Here is a 24,877-nt window from a genome sequence, read left to right on the forward strand (position 1 = left end):
TGGCCACACACATCCCTTTTAAATTTCTTAAAGGGGCAAAACTGAACATACACATTAATATACCCCAAAGGCTTATCTACTCTCAAACATAAAAATAAGAAGCATGTGCGGTGTGTATGTGTGTGTGTACATACCATGCTTGGTGACCAATGTTTTTGTATTCTATCTTCCTTAGAAATTATTCAGCCATCTAAAGATTATTCACCAACTTACTTGATTTAATATCAGTCAAAATTCTTAAAGGCTTTGGAAATTATGTTTAAGCTGGTATATTACAGAGTAACATAATCACAAATGACATAAACAATTTAGGAAATTCAGGTTAACTACAGTCTCCATGATAAAACACTCTCCATCACTGTATCACAATAACTTGTTGTTAGTCTTCATGGTTTCACAAATTGATATCATCTCGCTTATTTATTTGTTTACTTACTTATTGTGAACATTTTACCACTAGATGTAAACACAATAAAGAAAGAGAATTTGGGGCTTCCCTGGTGGCGCAGTGGTTAAGAATCCGCCTGCCAATGCAGGGGACACGGGTTTGAGCCCTGGTCCACGAAGATCCCACATGCCACGGAGCAACTAAACCTGGGTGCCACAACTACTGAGCCTGCGCTCTAGAGCCCGCGAGCCACAACTACTGAAGCCCCCGCGCCTAGAGCCCATGCTCCGCAACAGGTGAAGCCACTGCAATGAGAAACCCGCGCACTGCAACGAAGAGTAGCCCCCACTTGCCACAACTAAAGAAAGCCGGCCCACAGCAACAAGGACCCAACATAGCCAAAAATAGATAAATAAATAAATAAATTTAAGGAAGAAAAAAAAAAAAGAAAGAGAATTCGCCTTCCTTGGTGACCAGAACATGTAGGAGACTTTCAATGAACAGTTTTGAATAAAGAAATATATGAATACTCAATAATTGTATCAGACAGGAGGAATAGGTCTCATTTTACTACTTTACAAGCGAGGCAACTGAGGCATTAATGATCATTTAGCTACTGAGTGACAGACTCAGAATTTTGGTTTCCTGATTTCTAACGCAACATACTACATTATTTCTCACAACTAAATAAATGCTCATGTGCAAGTGAAAAATATACAAAAGAAAATATACTGAAGAAGAATATTCTTGCACAGATGTGATTCACAGAGAGGGTATCAGAAATGGATTGCATCCTAGTGGCGGCACCTTTAGGCAGTGCTTTGATAGAAGCCAATGTCATCAGACTACAGCTTCTTTTATTCAAACTCCCCCCACTATGCGGGGGGAGGAGGGTGGAATCTCCCAGTAAGTATTACTTATTTCTTTGAGTTCCTGTTGTTTTTCCCTTTGGTACACTTGTAATGGAGGATTAAGAAAGAGAAATGTGAGTTGTCCCCTGATTTTTGTTGTAACAAAAGCTTGTTGCTGAAATTAGCTATTCTCCCCCTCCTACTATCCCAACACAGCATCCATTATTCTTCCCTTCCAAAGCTGTCTTGGTAAAATCAGCCCAGCTGAGACACCAGACCTAATGTGGGATATCTCCCATAGGATATTCAAATTTCTTCTTCTGGCTTGCCTTTTGGGTGCCAGGGCAAATCATTACGAAAGAGAGACTGAGACACTGTCAAATGGGAAAGGCAGACCAAGCTTGGCTGCAACTGGCTCTGTTCGGGGCCTCTTCATTCTCTAAGAAGGAAGCCAGTGTTCATACAGGGCACATGGAGTTACCAGCTGTCCATGCAAAGGAACCTCTGCCCCCTTCCACTAACCAGGGAATATTTTGTATTAAGTTGAGATTATCCTCCTTTAACTTTTTATTTTTCCCTGTCAATAGTTTTGTATTAAACTACTCAGAATTGTGTGGTACTTGTTTTTAGGATCCCATACTTCTCTTTTCATTAAAATATGCTGTTGAGTGACAATTCCTAGAATTTTCGTCAAATAACTTCTCATGTCAGTCCCCTTCATCCTCATTGCCTGCCCTCTAAAAAACTGGCATCTGGTAGTGATGATTTAGAAATCATTTCTGCTCACCTCATTCCTGATTCAGAGAAAAGAGTAGGGGTTAAGTCCGGCGCTTACGCCATAGGAAATTTGGTCCTGAGCAAGTATGGTTCCTACTGTACATATCTACTGGGCAAAGGAAGAAACTGAAACACAGCGGGGCTCCAAGACTCCTCAAGTTTGCACTGATGGTCAAGGCCTGAGCTCCTGTGTTTTAAAATAGTAAAACTGAAGAACGCTGGGCTACTGAATTAAATATTGTAGGTGCCGAGATGGGACTGGGAGTCCCCTTCACTGGGTAGATCACAGAGGTGTGTAGGAGATTGCAGAGTTGGCACTGTCCTTGTGGAAGCTGGGTGGGGAAATGGTAGGGCCTGGGAGGCCTCTCAGACACTGAGCTCTATTGGGCCCTAGATTGGGCCATTTCACTGTTACCACAAAATAAACAGGAGGCACAGAGGCACGTTATAGCAGGCAACCAAGCAATGTCATTCATGCTGGCCCTCCAACCCTGTCCTCACAACACGACTGGGAGACAGGTGTTCCTGTCCTCATTTTACAGAGATTGCAACAGTCAGCGAGGTGAAGCCTCTTGTTAAGGATCCTACGCTCAGTACATTGCAAAAGAGGAGCTTTGAGTTCTGCTCCTCCATTCAAACCTCCTTCCAAAGCCAACTCCAACCAAAGGGCTAGACTTTCCCATGTGTAAGACTACAGCTGGAAAGGATCACAGAGGACACATTTTAGGTCAATTCTCTCTGTTTACAATACAAGAGAGTGGAGACCCTCGACAGAAGTGATTGCTAAGGTCACAAGGCGAGTGCGTGACAAGTGGCACTCTCGGAACCCCAAGACTCGGTTTCTTCTTTACTGTGCAGCCCGCTGGGGAGGCAGGGGGAGGAGTTGAGCCGGGCTGCAGCTGCCGAGGCCCCCGCGTTCCGGGGGCGGTCCCTGGCGGCCGCGCATTCCAGAGCCTCCAGAGCCACCCGAGCAGAGCGTGCCCCGTGCCCAGCCGCGCGTCCCGGCCATTGCTGCGCGCTCCCGCCTGCCGGGGGCTTGGAGCTACGGGGCACATTCGGGGCCGAGATCCCGGGGCTAGGGGGTCGCATCCCACTGCTAGGACCCGTACCGTCCGAGGAGACCTGGAGAAGCGTTCCGGCTGCCTCTACCCCAGGAACTTTTCGCAGACCTGGCACGATCCAGCAGCGGCGGGGGCCGTGGGTTTTCAAAAGAGCTGTGCGGATCCAGGGTGAGTGGGGTTATTAAGTGTAGTGCCTGGGACTCTGGCTCTCGTGCTGCCTCTACCCCAGCGCCCTCCCAACTGCCCTCTTTTCTTCCACATTTCTCCCCCTTCATCACTTTTGCTTTTCTCTTTTCTCCTTCCGTCCGCCCCTAAGTTCCAAAGACCTTCGGCGCTCGATCTTGGGCTTCCCCGGAGGCCGGAGCTTGGATGGGTGGGCTCCCAACCCCACCGGAAACGGGCCTCTCTCGCGTTTCCCTGCTCCTGCCCGGGGCTGGGGAGCGCGACCCCTCCTCCAGCAGGCTCTGCTACCTCTGCTCTCCAGGCGCGGCGTCAGGGCTCAGCTCCCCAGCCTGAGCACCGCTGTGGGCGCTGTGCCGGCAGTTTGGGTCTTTGCACCACCCAGAGCAGCAGGCTATCTGTCTTACTTTTCTCAAAGTCCTGCGTGGAGGGCACCAGGGGTTTGGAGTCAGGGGTGGTGGGTTCCAGCCCTGGTCTGTCACGAGCAGTTTCTCTGTGAAATGGAGAAAATACCCTTTGCATACAGATCAAATGAAAAGGGAACGTGCAAAGTAACTCAGAGAGAAGCCTTCCTCCCAAGCTCCCTCCTCCTGCCGCTTAGGACTTGGTTGTTCCAATTGCCAGTTCTCTTGCACCTCTGAACCCCCTTGAGTGTAGGGACTGTCTACACTCCTTGAGTGTAGGGACTGTCTCGCATCCTCAGCGCTTGGCACAGGGCCTGGTGAACCGGCGCCCGATACTGCCTGCTGAGTGAGAGAGAGATGTAAACCGTTAAAAACCATACAACTGTCAAGGTTGTTTTTTGGATTCAGTGGCCAGGCTGGGCTCTTATGCATGCAGCTCCACTTGTTTCTTCTTGACTCGTTTTAGTCTTGTTGGCACCTGGGAGCTCGAGTCTCACATTTGTCTATAGATTCCCTCAAAGCTCTAGGCTGTAGTGTTGAGAGCTGCTCACTTATTCAAGGATGAAAGATTCCCTGATCATCTGCTATGATCTGTGGTCCCAGTGTGGTGGGTAAATAGTCCATAGTCCGGAAGGATTGTGAATGCTTGAATAGGGTGGGGCTGGGGGTTGGGTGAACCTTTCCCTGGGAGTCAGGAGACACTGAGTTACCTTGAGGGGTTTCCCTATCTGGACCTTGCTTCCCCCACCTATAAAATGAGGAAGGGGAGGTGGAAAAGTTGGGTGTCTGTGGTTAAGGGGGATGTGCTTTGGGGGTTATTCAGGGCACTCAGCAATCCTCTGAGCACATATGAGACAGCCCAGCTGAGCCTCAGGACGTCATGTACTTCTGTCATAACAACAACCAAAAACAGCCATGAAGAAGCGTTTCTCTGCTCCAACCGAGACCTCCTGTTTCCAGCTGTCTCGGGGTTATGAATCTTGCCACGGGGGTTATAACTCATGCCCCATCAGATCTTCCAAACACTGACCTCTCAGAGCGTCAGAGCTGTGGGCTCCGCCGTCCCATAAAATGTCTGGGGATTCCCTTTCTCTGGCCCAGCCTGAGAATCACTGAGCCGTGGTGAGGTGTTTGAGACATAAATCAGAGACTCTGGGGACCAAGTGTGGTTGGGTCACATATTGGGCCCAGGGGTGCCAGACCAAGGGGGTAAAGAGGTAGTTACAGCCTCAGATGCTTTCCCAGCCATACTCTGATCCTTTTTTTTTAAAGAAAAGTGCTTCTCAGAAAAAAATGACTCACAAGCAATTTTTGTTAGCAGTAGCTAGAGAGTGGGTAACTGACCATTCTGGTGAATGTAGTGGTGCACCTGGTCCTTCTTGTGGCGTTTCTAAAAGAGGCCCCCCGCAAAGATCCACCTTGTCGACTATCAGGTAAAATAAAAGAACATATTCTAGAGGAAATAATACCTACAGGACTTAAAAAAAAAAAAAATGCCGCCAGAAAGTGTAGAGTCTGCTCTTCCAGGGGAAAGCTCAGTGAAACACGGTATATTTGTAATAGATGTTCTGTTCCCCTACACAGAGGTGCCTGCTATACTGCCTATCACACTCTAACGAAATATTAGAATGCTTTAGTGAGACATGTACAAAGTTTCAAATAAATACATGAAGTGCAAAAAAAAAAAAAAGAAAAAGAAAAATGCTTCTGTTTCTTCTCCATGGATTAAAGCATAAAAACACAGGAAATATTTCCAAGGAAAGAGGATCTTTATCTTGATTGTCTTACACTACCACTATTGGCAGTGGTATCAAAGACACACGTGTACTCGCACTCACAGTTTATAAGAGTAAATGTTGGTATTACCACACATTGCTGACCCCCTCCCTGATTGGCCAGGTAAGCTGAATAATGTAATAATAATCATACTTGACATTTATTGAGTGCTTGCTATTAGCCAGGCATTATTTTAAGCATTTTACATAATGCTATGATATTTACCATAATCCTATGAGGTAGGGACCATCACTGCATCCATTTTATAGATGAGGAAAGTGAGATCCAGAGAGAGTAACTCACGCATGATCACACAGGAAGTAAGTGGCAGAGCTGCAATTTGAACCCAGGCAGTTTGGCTCCAGGGCCCGTGCTCTGAACCTCATTGCAGTTGGGGGGATCTGAATTCAGATCTTGCCTCTGCCATTTACCCACAGGGTGACCTGGGGGGGTTAAGTGAGAATTTGACAGCCACTGGACTAGTGAATCACTGAGGACCCTAGTACCCTTCCAACTCACTAGGGAAACAGACAGTGAACCTCAAGTGAGAGTGGTGTACATCTGGGAGTAAAGGCTAAGAGTTAGGGCAACTCTTAGCCTTAACTAAGGAAGGGCAACAGGTCAGAATTATAATTGCCTGGCACATTAAACAACAGCAGAACAGATTCAGGGACTAAATTGTGTGACTTTAAACTACTTAGTTGTGTGTAGATACAGCTTCCTTATTTTGTTGATTTGGACCCTGGTTGGCTGATTGGGCATGTGAATTGCTCGTAACCCACTACATAGGACCAGGGGAAAAGAAATGGAAGAGGGAGAAGGAAAGACAGAGAAGACAACTGGGTTCCCCAAATCAGTTTCAATTAATGACGACACATATCTGTCACACACATCACTCCTCCTAATTCCCTGCCCCAGGCTGACACTGATACCCAGGACTTTTCAACAAACCTCCACGGGGCAGGAGAATCCTTCTTAACACGGTGCTCTGGACAGCCTCTATGGACTGATTGTGAAGCGTCTGTCTAGCCCTCTCAGACTTCCCACTTCGTTCCTCTGGGATATGTATGGTCAAGGAAGTAACGAGGGGCAAAACAGGAGACCTTTCTTTTTGAGTGCCCCGGGTGGCATCTTAGGAAACACCCTGGGGCTTTTTAAAGATTAATCTTCTTTTTCCCTCACTCTTCTCTATGTTTTCTTTAATGGTTTTCACCCCAACACACCATCTTGACCTGGGGCGGAGCTCTCTGGGGAGCAGAGTCAGTCTTTGAGAGCTGGCCCCTTAGGGGGGTCACCTTGTCCATCCTCTCCTATTGACCTACAGGAAACTGAAGCTCACTTTGAAAGAGGGACTTACTGAGGATCACACCCTGCATTCGTTTTCTAATGCTGTAACAAATTACCGCAAATTTAATGGCTTCAAATATATTGTATTACAGTTCTAGCAATCATACATCGGGCATGGATCTACCTAGAATAAGTCGAGGCCTCCTCAGCCTGCGTTTCTTTCTGGAGTCTTTAGGGGAGACTTGGTTCCCTGCTTATCTGAGTTGCTGGCAGAACTCAGTTCCTGTGGTTGTAGGACTAAGGTCACTGTTTTCTTGCTGGCTGCAAGCTGAGGGCCGGCCATTCCCTGCTTCTCAGGCCACTGCATTCCTTGGCGCATAGCCCCCTTCCTCCATCTTCAGAGTAAGTAACAGCCAGTCAGGTCCTTTCTCTGACTCTGCTGCCTTCCGCTTCACTTTTAAGGACGCATGTGATTAGACTGGGTTCACCTGGGTAATCCAGGATACTCTCCCCATCTCAAAGTCCTTAACTTTAATCACAGCTGCAGAGTCCCTTTGCCTCTTCCCCTGACTCCTTCCTCTGAGCCATGCTTCCTTGTTCATATTTAAGGTTTGAGGACCGGGATATGCACATCTTTGAGGGGTCATTATTCTACCTACCATACACAGCAAGGTCCACTTCAGCAGAGGGACTTGTTCTGGATCACACATCTCGGCAGGGGGTTCGCACCACTGTGGTGCCCTTGCAGCTCTATCACTGACACCCCTCCACCCCCCAGCCCCCCGAGAGCCGATCTCATGGAGGTCTCCTTTGTCAGCCCAGCAGCAGCAGGCACTTAGTCACTGGCAAATAACAATGATGGATGGTAGAGGCTTAAACAGGATGCTGTGGATTTGGCCCGGGTTTCTCCTCTGCTGGCTCCCTGTTGGTTTCTAAGACTCTGTTATTGGCCGGGTCAGATGGTACGTGCAGTCTTGAACAGCTCTGGCTGCTTTCTGATCTCTTTGAAATATCCTGGTGTTTTTCCATTTTTCCAGCCACAGAGAGCAGATAGAAACTCAGTCAGGGAACAAGTCTTTAGACTGTTAAGAATTTTGGAGGAGATAGAAGCCAACTGGGGTTAAATGAGAACAGAGTGCTCCTCAGGGACCTCGGGTCATTGGAGAAAGTCCTCTGATTTGCTTTATTTCACATTTTTCATAGTTGTGTGTCCTTCCACTGGCCCCTTTCTTTGGAACAAAGGTCCCTGGTGAAATGGACTCCTTGCTGAGTTGGTAAATAATTGAGGCTAACTATTACATAACACTGTTTCCAAGAGTAAATGTGAAGCTGGGATGGCCTTCTCACATTGGACTTGTCATGAGAAATCCCCTTCCCTTTTATCAGCCTCTCTGTCCTCTTTGGAGAACAGAGAGAGAAAAGGCCATACTCCGGGCAGTAACCTCCCAACCCCTACACATCCACCTCAATGCCCAGCCCCTGAACACAGGGAATCAAAACCTGAATTTGACTCACCAGCCCAAGCAAGTCAGTAGGTGGGAAGCCTAGAGGACATTATTCTGAAAGGCCAGTGCTCCTCTGCCTTGCACGTACAAGGTGGACTGGGAAATAAAGAGGCCCCATAATCCTTCCTCAGTGTACAGAGATCAAGTCAGAAGGTGTTACTCTATTCAAGAGACAAGGTTCTGGGGGCTTCCCTGGTGGCGCAGTGGTTGAGAGTCCCCCTGCCGATGCAGGGGGCGTGGGTTCGTGCCCCGGTCCGGGAGGATCCCACATGCCGCGGAGCGGCTGGGCCCGTGAGCCATGGCCGCTGAGCCTGCGCGCCCGGAGCCTGTGCTCTGCAACGGGAGAGGCCACAACAGTGAGAGGCCCGCGTACCGAAAAAAAAAAAAAAAAAAAAAGAGATAAGGTTCTGACTTCAAGGTCATTGAACTTCTACAGGGATGAGGATCCTTTCTGGACCTCCCCCACTAAGTAAGTTCTAGGAGTTAAGCTCAAATCTAAAGTTCCCCGTCTGTCCATATTCATTTCTTTGTCAATCTCACATTCATTGGGCACTACTGTGTCCCAGAGCAGAGCCTGTGATGGGTACTAAGTGAACAGCAGAGAACAAGAGATGATGCATCTACTCTCCTAGGACTTGCACTATACTTTGAGTGGGCAAAGATGGCCAATAAAAACAAACAAGCAAACAAACAGGCTAGTTTCAGGCTGTGAAAAGTCTATGAAGAAAATAAAACAAGGTATGAGATAGAGGATGGCTGGTGGATAAGATGGTAATTTAATAGGGTGGGTCTGGAAAGGCTTTTCCAAAAAGGTGGCATTTAAGTTGAGATCATGGCCACTGAGACACTGGATATTGAAGAGATCCGGCGGCAAGAGCATTTTAAGAAGAGGGAACAGCAAGCGCAAAGGTCTTGAAATGGAACAGCGCTTGGGACACAGGTCACTAGGTACCCCAGGCTACTAGGTGGCCAGTGGGGTCCCTTCTTGGTACATGAGTTGCCCTCTCTGTCTGGCCTAAATGCTCCATTCTTTTCTGACAATCTCACCCGCTCTTTCAGAGGGTAGAGCCTTACGAAGAGGTGCTATAAACTGGGCCTTGCTGGTAAACCCCCTAGTCTACTCCCCTGTGAACCATTACCTCATTGTTCACATTCTGCAAGCTGCTTCAAGAGATGCCTCCAGCCCAAGTGACTCAGAGCTGGTTCTAGCTGCCTCCTCCCTGGCCTCCGTGTCTAGTGGAAAGGAATCATCAGCACTGTCTGCTCAGAGCTCTGGCAGTGCCGGATTAAGGCCACACCTGCAGGAAGCCACCTGCCTCTATCTGCCTTTTCTCCCACTCTGGCATAATTAAGTTTGCCTGCCATCAGGAAGTCATTTCTTTTATTGCATTCTTCCTTGGAGAACTCCTTGGTGGTAAAACTGGTTGGATAACCACTGGCAGTCTCTCAAAAGTTAACTGTTAGCTGCAGTTCAGATGTGGAGAGTGTGCATTTCTGGTGGAAGGTCAAAGCTGGGACAGACATCAACGGCTGTTTGTTTATGAAACTATCACTACAGTTTCCTAGATCAGTCGCAGAGCAGTCATGGTGCCCAAACTAATGGTGGAGGCTCTGAACTTTGTGTGAGTTTGGGAGCTGTGTTCACTAGCTCAGTTTAACATTTATGAAGCCCTTACTGTGTACCAGGCATTGTCCAAGTGCTTTATGTGTATTATCTCATTCAACTTCCATGGCATCCCTATGAAGAAGTTACTATTAATAGTTATTATTATTCCCATTTTACAAATGAAACTGGAGCTTTAAAAGGTTAAGTTTCTTGCCCAAGCCACCAGGACTATATGTGCTCCCAACACACCAAGTATCTCATCAGCTCTGGGCTTTGTTGATGATGTTTATTCTACTGATCTTGCCTTTCCCCATATTTCTTTCTTTTGAACTCCTACTTATCTTCAAAGTCCATATCAAAAGCCCCCTTTTTTGCCTTCAATTTTACTTAGACAAAAATGAAGGCATGAGGATTAATATTTTTTTGAGCATCTGTTATTTTCCAGGACTCCATACATATTATCTCACTTTATCCTCGCAATAGGATATTGCAGTGCAGTGCTTTTAGTGTCCCTATTTTAAAGATGAGAAGACAGGTTTAGCGTTTTTAAATAACTTGTCCAAAGTCATACTTCTAAGGGTGGAAAGCAGGATTCAAGTCAAGTACTCTACTTCTTTCCTCCTTGGAGATAGCATGTAGTTTGTACCTTTAGTCCACTTTTCTGCCTTGTATTGTAATTCATGTCTTTTCCTCCAGAAGAGCCTGAGCCTCCTAAGGGAAAACACTGTATTTCTCTCTGCCTCCTAAGGGAAAACACTGTTTTTCTCTCTATCTCCACGCCCACTCCCCGGTGTTAATCACAGTGCCATAAATGTTTACTGAATTAGAATGAATTGCTACTCTACTTGGACTGGAGAAATAGGTCAGCTTAACCAGTGCTGCTGCTGGTTGATTAAAAAAAATTGCTGGGCTTCCTTGGTGGCGCAGTGGTTGAGAATCTGCCTGCCAATGCAGGGGACACGGGTTCGAGCCCTGGTCTGGGAAGATTCCACATACCGCGGAGCAACTAGGTCCGTGAGCCACAACTACTGAGCCTGTGCGTCTGGAGCTTGTGCTCTGCAACGAGAGGCCGCAACAGTGAGAGGCCCGCGCACCGCGATGAAAAGTGGCCCCCGCTCGCCGCAACTAGAGATAGCCCTCGCACAGAAACGAACACGCAACACAGCCAAAAAATAAATAAAATAAAATAATAAATAGCGTTCCCTTAAAAAAAATTGTTAATATGGATTAAGCATCTATCTTCTTTGTTGATAAAGCGAAGACACAGTCCAAGTTAGGGATGCTAACAAACTCTAGCCAAAGGGGTGGATATTTGCAGAGAGTCCCTATGGTCAGGAATTATTAATCATAGGACGAACATTTGTAGAGTGCTTACTGTTTGTCAGAACACTGCTAAGTACTATATGTGATTATCTCATGGAGTTCTCCTAACCCTACAAGGCAGATACTATTACTTTCCCATTTTTGTTTTTGTTTTCAGCTGAGTAAATGGAAGCATTAGGAAGTTAAAGTAACTTATACAAGGTAGGTGAGCTAGAAAGTGGTACAGCCACATTTAAATCCAAGCCGACTGGCCTCTAAGACTGGGCTTCTAACACTACTCTGCAGTCTGAGTGTTTAGGAGCTAATTCCCTGCTGTTTCCAAGTATTCTCTCTACTCTAAGAGCTTCCATCACCTTACCAGATTACAGGAGCTTGGGGCTTTGCTGACTTAAGAAATGTTTATTCAGTACCTATACCACTGAGTAGAGAGGGAAGGCATTCTGTGAGGAGAACGGAGCTGTGTTGGGTAAAATCAGTGCTGGGGCAGAGCTGGAACCCAGGCAAAGTCCATTCCTCTCCTAGTCTTTCGTCCTCTATGCATGTTGGCTTTTTTTTTTTTTTCCATTTTGGTGGAATCTCCCACTACAAGTAGGATTCCATTGTCTCTCCCTGTCTTCTCTGATGTTCTTACCCAAGGTGAGGAATAAATAAGTTACAAGGCTTAGTCATTACGTTCCTCACTGGGTTGATCTGCATTTGGACCTTAAGTCAAAGGGATGAAATACAAACGCTGGAACTATATCCATGAGTGCTTCTGACAGGACACTGCTTTGCTTTGCTTTTGGTGTGTGTGTGTTTGTGTGTGTGTGGTCCTGGAAAACTATCTCCCTGCCTCACCTTTGGGGAAATTGTTTAGGGCTCTGGGCCTAAAGGTCCCCTTAGGTTTTTATGTAGTAAAAAAGGTACAGTCGAGAAGCCTGTACCAGCCACTATGGAAAGCAGTATGGAGGTTCCTCAGAAAACTAAAAATAGAATTACCATATGATCCAGCAATCCCACTCCTGGGCATATATCCGCATAAAACTTTAATCCCAAAAGATACACGCACCCCTCTGTTCATAGCAGCACTATTCACAATAGCGAAGACAGGGAAACAACCTAAATGTCCACTGACGGATGAATGAATAAAGAAAATGTGGTACATATATACAATGGAATACTACTCAGCCATAAAAAAGAATGAAATAATGCCATTTGCAGCAACATGGATGCAACTAGAGATTATCATACTAGGTGAAGTAAGTCAGAAAGAGAAAGACAAATACTATATGATATCACTTATATGTGGAATCTAAAATATGACACAAATGAAACAGACCATGGACATAGAAATCAGACTTGTGGTTGCCAAGGGGGAGGGGATTGGGGGAGGGAGATTAGGGTTAGCAGATATAAGCTATTATACATGAAATGAATAAACAACAAGGCCCTACTGTATAGCACAGAGAACTATATTCAGTATCCTATGATAAACCATAATGGAAAAGAATATTTTAAGAAAGAATATATATATGTATAACAATCACTTTGCTCTATAGCAGAAATTAACACAACATTGTTAACATTGTTAATGTTAATGTAATCAACTATACTTCAATACAAAAAAAAAAGAAGCCTGGCTGGGTCTCATTCATTATATTAGTTTATTCTCTATCACTGCTCTCTCCAACCCGATGCCCCACCGTCTTCTCCCAGCTCCCATCTGAAACAGGATAGTGATGGAATTGAAAAGAGCACTGAGAATCAGGAGGCCTGAGTTCTCCCCTGGGTCCTGCCATTAACTTGCTATGTGACCCTGGGCAAGTCATGTGCTTCATCTGTAAAATGGAAGGTAGATTATGTGGTTTAAACTAGATAGTGTCTAAATTCTGTGTAGATTTCTAGAATACCATTACTTTGTAGAAGTTTCACCTCCACGGAACAAACCCAGTAGGATACAGTATTGCTGTATTAGTTTTCTATTGCTACCCTAACAAATTACCACAATTTTGTGGCTTAAAACATACATTCAGAATCTCACAGTTTCCTTGGGTCAGGATTGCAAGCACAATTTAGCTAGGTCCTTACAGAGCTTCAGTCAAGGTGTCAGCCAGACCTCATTGTCATCTGGGGGATCCATTAGGGCAGAATCTGCCTGCAAGCTCTTTCAGGTTGTGGGTAGATTTGTTTCTTGCAACTCAAGGCCAGCAGAAGAGTATCTTTGACCTAGGGAAAGCTTCAGCCCTCTTTTAAAGGACTTCTACCTGATTAAGTCAGACCCACCCAGGGTAATCTTTTCCATTACTTTAAAGTAAGCAATTCTAGAACCTTAATTACATCCGCAAAATCCCTTCACCCTTGTTACTGACCTAACCTAATCACAGGGTAACACCAGGGAACGGAGATTATGGGAGCCACCTTAGACTTCTGCTTACTGTCATTGCTTTACAGAAATAGCCTATTTACAGTTGTAACTGGAGCATACTAGAGCCAGCTCTCTATTTTCTGAGTCAGGTCAAATGACTTAATGTATGAAATAAGTTCTAAAACTTACTTGTTCCTACACTAAAACTACTCTGCTTTGAACTTGCTTTTTGAATGCAATACGTTATGCTTCCCTTTATTCTAATGTAATTACTCTCCAAGTTATTCTCTTCCAATACCATTAATGAATATATAGTTATTCATAGAGGAAATAATCTAAATGTTAACTTTTAATTTTAAATTAGTTTTTCTACTTGAAATTATATATTGTAGAAAACTACTAATTTAAGAAGTTTTCTGTGTCCTTAGGTGATTTCTAAAATCTTTTTGTTCCGTCAGTATTTGAGAGAGATGTGTTGAACTCTCCCACTATAATTGTAGATTTGTCCATTTCTCCTTATAATTCTGAGATTAGGTATATTGAAATTAAAAATCATTTTATCTTTTGACATCTCTAGTTATACTTTTTGCCTAAAAGTCTACTTTTTCCGATGATAAGATAGCTCTACTAGCTTCCAAAATTTGTGATAGATGGTATTTCTTTTGTTTCCATTTACTTTCAAAATTTCTGAATCCCCATGTAAAAAAAAAAAATTATATTTTTATATGCTCTGATAGTTTCTGTTAGTTTGGGTTTAAATTTACTATCTTTTTATGTGCTTTCTATTTGTCCCACCTGTTCTGTTTTTCCCCCCTTTTTCTTGTTTTCTCTGAAAATCATGTACCCTTTTGCTACTTTTAAATGGCTACCCTAGAGATTACAATATACATCCTTAATTTAACAAAGTCCAATGTTATTTGGTTATCTTGCCCTTTCCCAGACAATGCCAGAAAATCAGAACACTTTAATTCTGTTTCTTCTGCTATTTATTTACTGTTATTGAATATTTAAATCCTGTATTTTTATCCGAAATTTTATTTCATCTTAATACTTTTCAGTTATTTTTGTTCACTTTAAAGAAATCATTCTGCTTTCTAGATTACATTGTTTCTGTTGAGAAGTTAGCTCTCAGTCTAACTGGTTTTCATTTGAAGATAATCTTTTTTTCTCTTTGTCTCTGGCTTTCAGCAGATTTACTATAATGCACCTAACTATGGATTTCATTTTATTTATCTCGCTAGGACTTCATGGGGCTTCTTTACTTTGTGAATTGATGTCTTTCATCAGCTTAGTTCTTTCTTTCTCTAATGTTGTTTCTGCCCCATTCTCTCTTCTCTCTTTCTAGGACTCCAGTTACGTGTATGTTGTATTGTGTCACTGTTTCCTCTATACCCCTTACCCAGTTTTCTGTATTTTTCACCCTTTTATTTGTCTGCATCATTATATTTTCTCTCTGATCCTCCACTTCACTAATTCTTTTTTCAGCTATGCTTCATTTGCTGTTAAGTCCATTCATTGAGGTTTTTTTCTTTCAATTAACTATATTCTTCAGTTCCAGAATTTCTATTTGGTTCTTTTCAAAAATCTGTTGTGTTCTTTCTTATAGTTTCCAGTTCTCTGTGAAAATTTTCAATCTTGTTTTATTTTGTCCTCAAACATAGTAATCAAGGTTACTTAAAGTGTGTGTCTGTCTGACAACTCCAATATCTGGAGCCCCTGTAAATCTTTTTTTTTTTGGCTGCGTTGGGTCTTCGTTGCTGAGCATGGGCTTTCTCTAGTTGTGGTGAGTGGGGGCTACTCTTCATTGCAGTTCACGGGCTTCTCATTGTGGTGGCTTCTCTTGTTGCAGGGCACAGGATCTAGGCATGTGGGCTTCAGTAGTTGTGGCACGAGGGCTCAGTAGTTGTGGCACACAGGCTTAGTTGCTCTGCGGCATGTGGGATCTTCCCGGACCAGGGCTCGAACCCGTGTCCCCTGCATTGCCAGGTGGGTTCTTAACCAATGCGCCACCAGGGAAGCCCTGTAAATCTTTTTCTATTGTCTGTTGTTTCTGATGGTTCCATTCTAGGCATCTTGCCTTTTTTCACTGCTGCTTATTTTTGGTCATGATTGGACATTTGAATAAAAAATTTGAAATTTGAATGAAAGTTTGAATTGTGATGTTATCTCCTCTAGAGAGGATGTAAGTTTGCTTCTGCCAAAGACCTGAAGGTACTAGTGATCTGGAACAAAATTCAATTTCAGGGACTGTGAAGATTCAAAGCTGGGTTGCAGTCTCCGGGATTGGTATACTTCTTGTTCACTCTTAGCACTAAGAGTGCTCTTTGAAGTCCAAACTCAAAATGCAGGGGTTTTGCTTTCTCTGTCTTGGGAGTCTTGTACTTTTGAGTCTGTCAGAAACACTGCTTAGCCTCTATCCTCCACTAACGGAAATGCTGCTTCACATGCCAGGCTCACCTCCCTGAATTTCTGTCTTCTTCCAGATCTTAGCCTGGTAATTCTTCATTATTTTGCTACTTCTTAGTGTCTTTGAGCAGATTTTTGGGGGGCCTAATTTTTCCAGTCCTCAGTAAGAAGTTTGGTCGAAATTATCTAGTTTGTCGTTAACAGAAGTGGAAGTCCTGATCTTTGTAGATTGCATCTCTCTTTTTTTAAACTGAGGTGTAATTAGCATATGACATTATATTAATTTCAGGTGTACATGATTCAAAATTTGTATATGCTGTGAAATAATTATCACAATAATTCTAGTTACCATCTAGTCACCAAAGTTACAAATTTTTTTTCTTGTGATGAGAAGTTTTTTAAGATTTATCCTCTTACCACTTTTCAAATATGCAATACAATACTCTTGACTATAGTTACTGTGCGGTATATTACATCCCCACAACTTATTTATTTTGTAACTGGAAGTTTGTACCTCTTGACCCTCTGCTCCCATTTTACCCACTCTCTGACGCTTCTTCCCTCTGGCAACCACCAATCTCTTCTCTGTATCTATTGGTTTGGTTTAGTTTAGTTTTGTTTGTTCATTTGTTTGTTCATATTTCACATATAAATGAAATGAAATGGTATTTGTCTTTCTCTGACTGGCTTATTTCACTTAGCATAATACCCTCAAGGTCCATCCACATTGTCACAAACGGCAAGATTTCATTCTTTTTATGGCTGAGTAAGTATTCCATTGTGTATATACACCTCACCTTCTTTATCCATTCATCCGTTGATGGACAGTTAGTTTGTTTCCATATCTTGGCTATTAAAAATAATGCTGCAATGAACATAGGGCTGCATTTATCTTTTCAAATTGGTGTTTTTGTTTTCTTTGGCTAAATACCCAGAAGTGGAATTGCTGGATCATATGGTAGTTCTATTTTTAATTTTTTGAGGAAGCTCCGTACTGTTTTCCATAGTGGTCGCACCAATTTACATTCCCACCAACAGTGTACAAAGGTGCCCTTTTCTCTACATCCTTGCCCACACTTATTTCTTGTCTTTTTTGTAATAGCCATTCTAACAGGTTGAGGTGATCTCTCATTGCGGTTTTGATTTGCATTTCCCTGATGAGTTGTGATGTTGAGCATATTTTCATGTGTCTGTTAGCCACCTGTTTGTCTTCTTTGGAAAAATGTCTATTCAGATCCTCTGCCCATGTTTTAAATCAGATTTTTGTTGTTGTCGTTGCATTGTATGAGTTCTTTATATATTTTGAATATTAACCCCTTACTGGATATATGCTTTGCAAATATTTTCTCCCATTCAACAGGTTGCCTTTTTATTTTGTTGATAGTTTCCTTTGCTGTGCAGAAGCTTTTTAGTTTAATGTAGTTTTTTTTATTGTTTATTTTTGCTTCTGATGCCCTTGCCTTTGGAGTCAGATCCGAAGGATCCTTCCCAAGACAAATGTACAGGAGTTTACTGTCTGTGTTTTCTTCTAGGAGTTTTATGGTTTCAGGTGTTTAATCCAGTTTAATTTTTATGCATGTTGTAAGATAGTAATCTGATTTCATTCTTTTGCATGTGGCTGCCTAGTTTTCTCAATGCCATTTGTTAAAGAGACTGTCCTTTCCCCATTGTGTATTCTTGCCCCCTCTGTAGTAAATTAATTGACCGTATATGTGTGGTCTTATTTCTGGGCTCTCTATTCTGTTCTGGGCTCTCTGATCTGTTTGTTTTTATGCCAATACCATGTTTTTGTGATTACTGTGGCTTTTTAATATAGTTTGAAATCAGGGAGCATGATGCTTCCAGCTTTGTTCTCTCTCCAGATTGCTTTGCAACTCAGGATCTTTTGTTGGTTCCATACACATTTTAGGATTGTTTGCTCTATTTCTGTGCATACCTTTTCTTAATTCTCTAAATCTAGAATGCCCTTTGACCAAAAACAGTAATAGTCTGACCTGGGCTTAAAAGAGAGCTATGGATCTGGCATCTCCCTGTTCATACTCCTGGGTCTATGTGGGTGCTTTGGAGGTAGCTGTACGTAGTGGTGAATACAGGGTCGGGAGACCTGAGTTTGAATCCCGTTTACTAATTTTATGATCACAAGCCAGTTAACCTCTGTCAGATTTAGTTTCCACATCTGTAAAATAATATATCCTGCACAGGATTACTGTGAAGTTTAAATAAATTAATGTATGGGACAAGGCCTAGCACAGTCCTTAGCAGTTGGTATTTGTTAAACACATGCTGGCTTGTGTAATTCTGTGTTTAAGGGGAGGGATACTTAACTTCTTTGTGCTCCTTGGAATTAAGAGTCACGTCTTTTGAGTAAATAATAGTAACTTCTAAGAGAGTATCTTGTATATAGCAAATACTTAACAAGTGAATGAATGAATGAACACCCTAGACAGAGTTACTAGTCCTGAGAGTGCTCAACCAAAAACTATTAGTGCTCTGTCAGAGAGGTGAAAGTTATTTGTTGGGGAGTGAGTCTCATAATTGAAAGGTAGATACATAGCACAGATTAGTCACTTTGAATTTGGTTATTCTAAAACTCCTGACTTGTAGGAAATTTTAATTTATGAAATGTATATTTTTTTGTTGGCACTAGAAAATTTGCCATATGATAGAACTGACTGGAAGGATTCTTTTTTTTTTTTGTAAAAGAACTTTCAGTTACTTAAGAAAAATGGTCCCAAAAGTAAAATTTGATGTTTCTGAAGCAGGCAGCAGGGAACCTCTGCTTTCCTTCCTAGACTGGACCAAACAGACTACTTGATAGATGGGATGAATTTCCCACTTTTGGAGAAGGTACAGTGTTTTCCTCCTTTGGAGGAACTACCATTTTTTCTTTTTTTGCCCTTACACTTAGTCTTATTAATGGATACAGAATAGTCATTTTGGGAGTCTTAACTTTTCCATTGCTTAAACTCATGGTCTAAAGTTGAGCCATGATGTCTCCAGGTCACAGCGCAGGTGGTGTAGGGCCTAGATGGTGTCAGTGGCTGATGGAGCCAGTGGCTCCTTTGTTTGTCAGCTCAGGGTGACTTTAACATAGTTTCTTAGACAAACACATCGAACATATGTTAAAGTTTATTATTTATTAACGAGGTAAATAGATAAAGTATACCAGTTTGAAGTAACAAGAATTTAGGCCTGACTGCTGGTTTACCTTCCGTGGTCATAAAAACATTATATTTTTATCAATGATAAGGTTACATTTGTGACATGAATGGCTTGTACCATATTCCAACTTGATGTATTCATTAGAAATCACAAGTAATATATCTGCAAAGCAAACAATAAGCTTATTGATCTATAGTTATTCATTAGATGTACCAAGAAACGGTTTTATGCCCTCACAAGGAGCCAGTCACCCAGATGCCAGATGAGGTCAAACAGAAGTCAGCGAGTCCTGCTTTTTCTCAAGCCAATTTTTCTAGCATGCCATTAATGGTGCTGAACGTATGGTTTGTGTAGTTCTCATTTGGGGGAAAATATCTTTTCTTTCACAGTGGGGAAAGGTGGAAGTTACTGGAACCTCTGTTACATGGGAGGGAACAGCTCATCAGAGAACACGCTGGAGGACTGAGACGGTTGAAACAGGGAGAGGGAGCTCCCTGTGCCCTCTGACTCCTGGCCACATGTATGGCCAGCCTTAGAGCCCTGAAGGGCCCTTGGAGAACATCACAGCTTGTGACTTTCAATCTGTGTTCTGAGGAGCCCAAGGGGTCAAGGAGCAGCTGAACAGCTGTGCTGTACCACGTGAGCAGGCTGTGCTAAGTGGGGACACCAGAAAAATAACTGGGAAAAGTTATGTTCTCAGATCTTTTCAGTTAGAAGAAAAAAATGACTTTAATTTCATTATAACATGTACATTTTGGTGTTATGGTTTAGTATTGCTTTGAGTTTGAATTATATATGTGAAGGGGGTGGGCATCCTAATCTCTAGGGCTTAGGGCCTCTAAGGGTTCAGCTCTGCTTACTGGATAGGACCCCAAACCCCTCTCGCTGAGCACTCCCCAGCAGTCTAGAGGAGCTCCAATTTTATCTGTTTTTGTGACTGGGTTTTAAACAATTTCATGTGTGAAAAAGTAATAGTGGTACAGTCTGGAATACAGGTTACAGACAAAGTTTCATTTATTCATCGATTTGTTCTGTTTTGTTTTAATTAGGGCCAGTGATCTGATCAGATTTATGTCTTTGAGTGATCATTCTGGAAGCGGGTGGGCTTGAAGGTGGGGGAAGACCTTTGGGCTTCAATGTTGCCACCTGTGAAACAAGGCTAGTTCTAGCTTCAGTGGTTTTTGGTTGTGGATGAGCCCTGAAGCCTGAGTTCCCGTAAATGACAGGTTTTCCTTATGAAAATCAGCCAGGGAGATTATGTGTTCCTGGCATTTGGAGTTACAGAGACTGTTTGATGTTAATGGGTTTACCGGAAAGGGCTTTTGTGTGGTTTTTTTGGCCCAAGGCAAGCTAGCTATTGATGTAATCAGGAGACCACAACGAATGATTTCCCCCACCCCTGTCCCTCTTTAACAGTGTGCGTCTCCTGTGACTCACGCTTCTGCGCCTTAGACCTTGGAGAAAGTGACCGCGTTTCTGAGGCTGAGGCAGGGCCAGCCTGTGCCTCTTCCTCCGGGGCAGGCCCCCTGCCTTATAATCCTGTGGCCCTGAGAGCCTCGCTAGAGGCTTCTCCTCCATCCTAGAATGTGCCCGCACCTGACTTAGACTGGCTACAGAGCACGGAGGAATCAGTTCCCAAATCATGGAGCTAGGAAGAGTGGTAGAGGCCTTAGGGATCAGGGATTCCCAAAGCTGGCTGCACATTCAAATCACCTGGGACATGGGAGTGGGGGAGGCCCCTCTGGAGTCTAATTCAGTAAGTCTGTGATGGGACCTCGAAGCAACGTTTTTTAAACTGTCCATAGGTGGTTCTCACTTAGCACGGTATATGGCATTTGGTGACCACTAATCTAGTCTCATACTTTAATTTTATTTGGCTTGAAAATTGTATGTGTGTGTATTTAGTCTTTTTTAATAAAGAAAAAACAAAAACAAAAAAGCCCATTTTTCCATCAACCGGTTGACTTGAAAAAAATTAAAAGTAAGACATGCTCATGTTTATAAAACTCAACAGTATAAAAAAAATGAAGAATGAACAGCAGGAACTTTTCCCACTCCTAGTCCAACTCCCAAAGGTAATCACTATTAACATTTTCTTCGGATTCTGCTTATAAATGATTTTACTTTAATATATCCTCACCTATCTATCTACTTAATTCTACAAAATCTGAACCAAAGGAGTTATCCTATACACATTATCCTGCACTTTATCTTTTTCCCCACTTAGGACTATTTTGGAGCTCACTACAGATCATCATTCTTTTTGATAATAACTATTAAATAAGTTAATATTTGTAACACACTTGGAACCATGCATGGTGTGTAGCAAGCACTGTATATTTGTTAAATAAATGAATGAAAATTGCTGCCTGGTGTTCCATTATATGGATATACTCTACTATTTATGGGTACTCCTGTTGTGTTAGTTGCTATAGCAGACAGAGCAGAAACAAACACCCTAGTATGTATGCATATCTTGGAGACTGTACCTTGGGTATGGTAATCAGTAAAATTACTTAATGAGGCCACAGTGGGCATGGAGCCAAAGGCATTAAAAAGGAAAAGCTATTGATTTAGGTAAAAGCAGGAAATAGGACTGGAATTGGGAATTTTGCCTGGGACCTTGAATCACAGAATTATAAATCTTTGATCTAGAAGGAACTGTAGGAGATTGTTTATTCCGGCCTTGTGACTTCTGGGCAGGGAACACGTTGCACCTGTGGTTCCCGGGTTGTGCGCTGAGCCCTGGGGAGCCGCAGTGAACTCATTGGAAAAGTGTGTGTCTGGGAGCTGTGGGATCTTTAAAATTTTTGACAGGAATATTGATATTTGACAACTCTCAGACGTTGTGCAAACTACTAGTTCAAGATAATTTACAGTCTAACATTAATCATCCTACATTCCTTTTGGTGATGCTATATTTTGTGATGCTGAGTTTTTAACAGTTGCCATGATACTGCAAGCACAGCACACAAATGAATGTGGAATAGGAAGTGAGCACGGCATCGTCCCATCTGACTCCAAAGTTTGAAAAGTTGTGCAATGCCTCACAGTCGCACACATGCCGTAAGTAACTGGCTAAGAGTGAAATACAAACTTTTTCTTTCAACTTCTGTGTATTATATTTTCAAACAGCTACTCATTTGTTAGGACATAAATGTTTATTAAATTGAACCTAACTACGTAATAAATGGAACTGCGAGGTATATCTTTTGGCCTAGAGTGCTGTGAATCGAAAAAGTTTGGGAACAGCTGATTTACATCTTGATCCATCAGAACTCTTTTAACTGCAAGTGAGAGAAACCAAACTGACACTGCCTTTAGCAAAACTAGAGGATTATTCGCTTATATATCTGGGCCGTCCGAGGTTGCAGATAATGTCAGACTGGCTGGGTTCAGGTACTCAAATGAGGTTGTCAGGACTCCACTTCTCTTTCCATCTCTAGGACATGCTGTCACATGTGGGCAAGACAGCCCCACGCCCATCCTTTCCAGACTCATATCCTTTCAGTTTAGCAATCCCAGCAGAAAGAATCATCTTTCCCAATACTTTGTGAATAAAATCCCTGGGAGGACTTTGGTTGACCTAGCCTGGATCACTTGCCTATTCCTGAATTGAGGCCATGGAGAGTTGTAATGGCCAAGCCTAGGTCACATGTGCTTCCCTGTGCTCAGGTGTGTGCCCTAACTAAACCACACAGAAAGGGTAGGTTCTTCAGAAAAGAGGAGGACCTGTTACCAGGAGAAAGGGAGAAGGGGTGCGGGACCAAAAACAATAAATTTCCCATTTTACAGATGAGGGAACAGACTGGTGGTATGATAGTTTAATAGTTAAACATGAAGACTCTGGAGTCCCACCCACCTGGCTTTGCTTCCTTGGGGAAATTAACTACAGCTACATCTTTTAAGGCTTTAGAGTCTTCATCTCCAAAATGGAAATAACTGAAGATAAAGGCCAAGAAATAAAAAAGCATGACAATAATAGTCCCTACCGCAAAGGGTTGGTGGTTGAAGTGAGGACTAAGTGAGTTAATACACGTAAAGTGCTTAGGATAGGGCCTGGCACATAGGAAGCCCACAGTAAATGAGGCTGTTACTATTATTGATCAGGCAACATTAACGAGTACACAGCAGCTGGTAAGTGACCTACCTTCTGACTCCTGGGGTACAGAATGGTGAATTCCTCTTTCCTGCCTGTTGCAGAGTGAAGCAGCATGGATGCCATCAGCCAGGTCCCCATGGAAGTCGTGCTCCCCAAGCACATCCTGGACATCTGGGTCATTGTCCTCATCATCCTGGCCACCATTGTCATCATGACCTCCTTGTTGCTGTGCCCGGCCACTGCGGTCATCATCTATCGCATGCGGACTCATCCTGTCCTCAATGGGTCCGTCTGAGAACCTCCCAAGAGGGGCAGGTGACGGATGAGGACAGCGTCCCTGCCCCCAGCTTCTTTCCCTTTCTCAGAAGAGCCGCAGGAGGGACTTTGGAGCATGGACACTGGAGCTCGATATGTGAGGAGACCTGAGTTCTGGTTTTGATTCTGCCACTGGCCAGTGGTGTGAGTTTGGTCAAGGGACCTAATTCTATGAGTTCCAGGCTCCTTATTTTCCAAATGGGGATCATGATTCCTGCCCGTCCTACCTCATGGGGCTGTGAGAACCAATGACCTAGTGGAGGTTAAAGCTGTTGGTGAGTAGATACACAGGTGTTACTGCTGAATGCTGAGAAGCTTTGAAGAACCAAAGACCCTAGCTGCTGATGAGGGTCTTCAAGGTGGTGAGGGAGACACTGGGGCAGAGCAGTCTTCCCCAGTGCCCCTAAGATGAAGGCAAGCAAAGGCACCCCGTCATCATTCCAAGGGACCAACAGCATGTGGCTCAACGTTCTTTCCTTTGAGGTGCCACTCCCTTGAGTTGTCTAATTTGGGAGGGAATTGAGCATGGCAGGGGGAGAGAGATGGGTGGATCTTCCCAGGACACCGGAATCTGCAGTTTGGAGGGGCTCTGACATTTCTTGGCAACGCCAAGGGAGCTGGGGTGATGGGCTCCATTCTGCATTAACGTCCTATAGCTTTGACGCTCAAGCAGTGTTGGCAGATGCAGGGTGGCTGAGTTCCCTGGCCAGCTTTCAGGATACCCAGCGCCCGCCCCGTCCCCTGTGTGCCCCTCCGCCCCAGCCCCTGCTGTAATTAGGTCCACCGCATAATGTGTACTCCCTTCATCCCCTCCCACCAGCACTGCAACCATTCCAAGGTACGAAATGTTCCCAGCACCTTTGGAACTAACTCAAACAATGATGTTTATTTTAAATGCTACAGTTTATATTTATATGTATAGAGAGATTTCTGGACCACTCAAGCTCTTTGACCGAAATAAGAAGCATCTGGGGATTTGTTAAATTATGTAAGAAGATAGCACAGATTCTCGGGATATTATTGTGTGAAAATGATGCTTTTAGGTTGATCTGATTTCATTGATGTACCTAACTAATTTCCAATAAAGTGCTAGAATGAGCATGTCTGAAGTCTTTCTTTAAAGAGCACCTATTAAACTCAGTAAGAGGATTCCACTGAATTTATGGTCTTAGGGACAGATTGAATATAGGAATAGAAAGGGAAAGAGGACAATCAAATCAACTTCAGTAAGTGGGTGAATTTGTGCAGTTTACACAGACATAGAATGCAGGAGGGAGAACAGATTTTGGAAGTGAGATGACTTGAGTATCGGGTTTAACATGTTGAGTTTGAGGTGCTTGTGATATTCAGGTGGGTACTTTCAGGATGCAGTTGGAAACCTGGGAAAGAT

General features: G+C 43.4%; 1 protein-coding gene across 3 annotated transcripts; it reads left to right on the forward strand.

Annotated features, from left to right (window-relative positions):
* The first annotated feature begins 2,794 nt into the window (after positions 1-2,794).
* SMIM3 (small integral membrane protein 3) lies at positions 2,795-24,586 on the forward strand. Of its 3 annotated transcripts, none has more exons than XM_033853468.2 (3): positions 2,795-3,245; positions 22,006-22,136; positions 23,274-24,586. In XM_033853468.2, the coding sequence occupies exon 3, from the start codon at positions 23,285-23,287 to the stop codon at positions 23,465-23,467; it is 183 nt and encodes a 60-aa protein (XP_033709359.1). In that variant the 5' UTR covers positions 2,795-3,245; positions 22,006-22,136; positions 23,274-23,284; the 3' UTR covers positions 23,468-24,586. The 3 variants fall into 3 exon arrangements, with proteins under 3 accessions (XP_033709359.1, XP_033709360.1, XP_073658824.1); XM_033853469.2 differs by having other exon boundaries at positions 22,016-22,136; XM_073802723.1 differs by lacking the exon at positions 22,006-22,136 and having other exon boundaries at positions 2,941-3,245.
* The last annotated feature ends 291 nt before the right edge of the window (positions 24,587-24,877 follow it).

Source organism: Tursiops truncatus, chromosome 3 (assembly GCF_011762595.2).
Source record: "Tursiops truncatus isolate mTurTru1 chromosome 3, mTurTru1.mat.Y, whole genome shotgun sequence".
NCBI classification, from domain to species: domain Eukaryota; kingdom Metazoa; phylum Chordata; class Mammalia; order Artiodactyla; family Delphinidae; genus Tursiops; species Tursiops truncatus.